Source organism: Trichogramma pretiosum, unplaced genomic scaffold (assembly GCF_000599845.2).
Source record: "Trichogramma pretiosum strain Unisexual culture from Peru unplaced genomic scaffold, Tpre_2.0 scaffold88, whole genome shotgun sequence".
Lineage (NCBI taxonomy): Eukaryota > Metazoa > Arthropoda > Insecta > Hymenoptera > Trichogrammatidae > Trichogramma > Trichogramma pretiosum.
In genome coordinates, this window is record NW_019641671.1 from 7,449 (window position 1) to 9,885 (window position 2,437).

Genomic DNA, 2,437 nt, shown 5'->3' on the forward strand with positions numbered 1-2,437 from the left:
TTCGAGTTATAAATGCTCCAATTGCAACTGAAAATCAGTTACCACAAAAAGTCATGATCGACGTATCCTTGACATTTATGATCTGTTCACAATCATGACATTCGATGGATCGATCTTCAGAGAAGTTTTTCCGATGTACTTCCTGCGTTTTGTGCAAACTCCATGTCTTCCAAATTTTGTTTCTGGTTACAGAATTTTATCTTACCTGTATCGTGTTTCTGGAAGAACTATTTTACTAAGACTAGTGTTGAATAGTTTAGACAAATCCACTACTGCAGAATTAGATAAGACGTATTTTTCTCTAAATATGATTATACCTCATTGTAATTCAAACTTAATAACAATAATGTTTGCGTCTATGCATCAATTAAATTCATCTTTATTAAGCAAGTTTTAGAGATATGTAAATGACGACTCCTCTTCATGTACGTAATACTCTGCGAGGTGACCAAAATAACATTCATCATCAGATAAATTATCGCCATCACTGCTTCCTGAATACTCATTACTTTCGTCGAAACTAAAATCCTGTAGAATAAATTTTATGTTATTATTATTTTGTTATGTAGATTTGCATGATAACGGTTATGTATATATTGTGAGCAAGGAAGAACAACGACGGGAGGAGACGACACGTGAAGCAACGCCATTGTGTCTTACTGCGCTACTGCGAGAACAACGTAGAGTCCGAGGCTGAAAAGCGAATGTTGAAGCGATTGTCGGAAAAGAAGTCGAGACGAGTGAAGTGATCAGTGAGGCAGTAGTGAGATTGAGCTAGTAGAAAATTGCGTGTGTGAGCATTTGTCAGAGGCAGAGTGAAAGAGGCAGTAGAACGCCGTGTGAGCAACTCAGAAAGAGGTTAAGTCGGCGACTGAATAGCGGCGCCGATCCACGATCCAGCGAGCAAGGTTACCGCGCGAGCGAGAAGTGGTGCTGATCCACCATCCAAGGACTTGGATATAATCTCGCGTTGAGCAGCGAGAAGCCGGCAGGCCTGGCGTCGCAGAACAACGTCAAAGACATCGTAAGCGCTTAGTATTTCGTAATTGCAGTGAATCTTGGTCAATAATGACATTGAGATACCGCGCCGGCCAAGCGAGTAGCATGTATATTGAGTAGGTACTTTCAGGCCAAGAAATAGTGCAGCTGAGCAGCAGAGTCGAGACCAAGATCAACAACGGGTATCACGAGTGAGCAGCATGATGCGACATAACAATTCGACGGTGTGCAAAAGTAGACCACCGGCCGCCATCTCGCGAAAAAGGCATGCCCTTAAGATCTACAAGTGTTAAGTTTGAGGTGCCTTATTCAACACTGAAGTATAAAAAAAATGGTAAAAGTAAAGTGGGAGCTAAAAGTGGCTCAGGCACAACTTTAACTACTGAAGAAAAAGATAAACTTCATGAGTGGATCCTTACAGTAGGGAAAGATGGCTTTCCTCCAACTGCTGATCACATTGTAAACAGTGTACAAAAAATGGTGACTCATTTAAAAAGGCCTAATCATTCCACCAACAACAAACCAGGGCGAGCTTGGTTGAGAAGATTCTTAAGTCCACATTCAAATTACACAAAGGAGGGCAATCGTAACAGAAATTGGCTGCGAGCATGGTTTAAAGAAGTGAAAACCTACCTTGCAAAACACAATGTACTTCATATTGAACGAAACTGCATTTTCAACTGTGATGAGACAGCTGCACTTTTAAACCCCAAAGGCCAAAGAGTAGTTGTAAATAAAAAAAAGAGATCCACCCATGCAAGAGTAGGGTCAAACGACAAAGAGTGCGTGAAAGTTTTAATAGCAGGTAAGTAAAATTTATCTGACTAATGCTTACTCTATTATTGTATTTTTCATGTTTAATGTCTGATTCAGGAAATGCTGCTAGGCAAGTAGTACCTTCCTTGGTGATGTAAGCCTACCAACGATTACCTCCAGGCATTATAGAAAATGAACCAAAGAACACATGACTGTACATTTATGAGACTTTTGTTACAAAAATCAAATTATTTTAGTAGCTCTCTATCCCAACTCCACTTATATTACTCAGCCAATGGATGTAGGCTTGTTCAGTTGCCTGAAAAAAGCTTGGCGTAAAACTGTAACTGAGTGGCGTCTTGAGAGAAATAGTCAAGCACTGGATAAGATTGAATTTGCCAGTGTGTGTTCAAAACTGCACTAGAATCAGTCGATTTGGAAATAGCTTATCTCCTTTTGACGAAAATGCCCTTAATTATGAAGATTTATTTAGCAATGAAAATAATGTTAACTCCAGTGGCACCGAATGCAGTGATTCTCAATTACGAGTGGGTTTTGGGACCCTATCAGTAACGAAATCATTTGTGGATCCTCAAATCATCGAAGTTTTTAAGAATGAAAATTAGCGTAAAGAGACTTGGTGCGGAAAAGAGAAGTATAGCGAATTATTTCGAATCTGGTC

The 2,437-nt window shown here is 39.8% G+C and overlaps 1 protein-coding gene across 1 annotated transcript; it reads left to right on the top strand.

The window, feature by feature from the left end:
* The first annotated feature begins 1,266 nt into the window (after window positions 1-1,266).
* Window positions 1,267-1,913, top strand: LOC106652663. The gene is made up of 2 exons (XM_014371755.1): window positions 1,267-1,804; window positions 1,873-1,913. The coding sequence occupies exons 1-2, from the start codon at window positions 1,267-1,269 to the stop codon at window positions 1,911-1,913; spliced, it is 579 nt and encodes a 192-aa protein (XP_014227241.1).
* The last annotated feature ends 524 nt before the right edge of the window (window positions 1,914-2,437 follow it).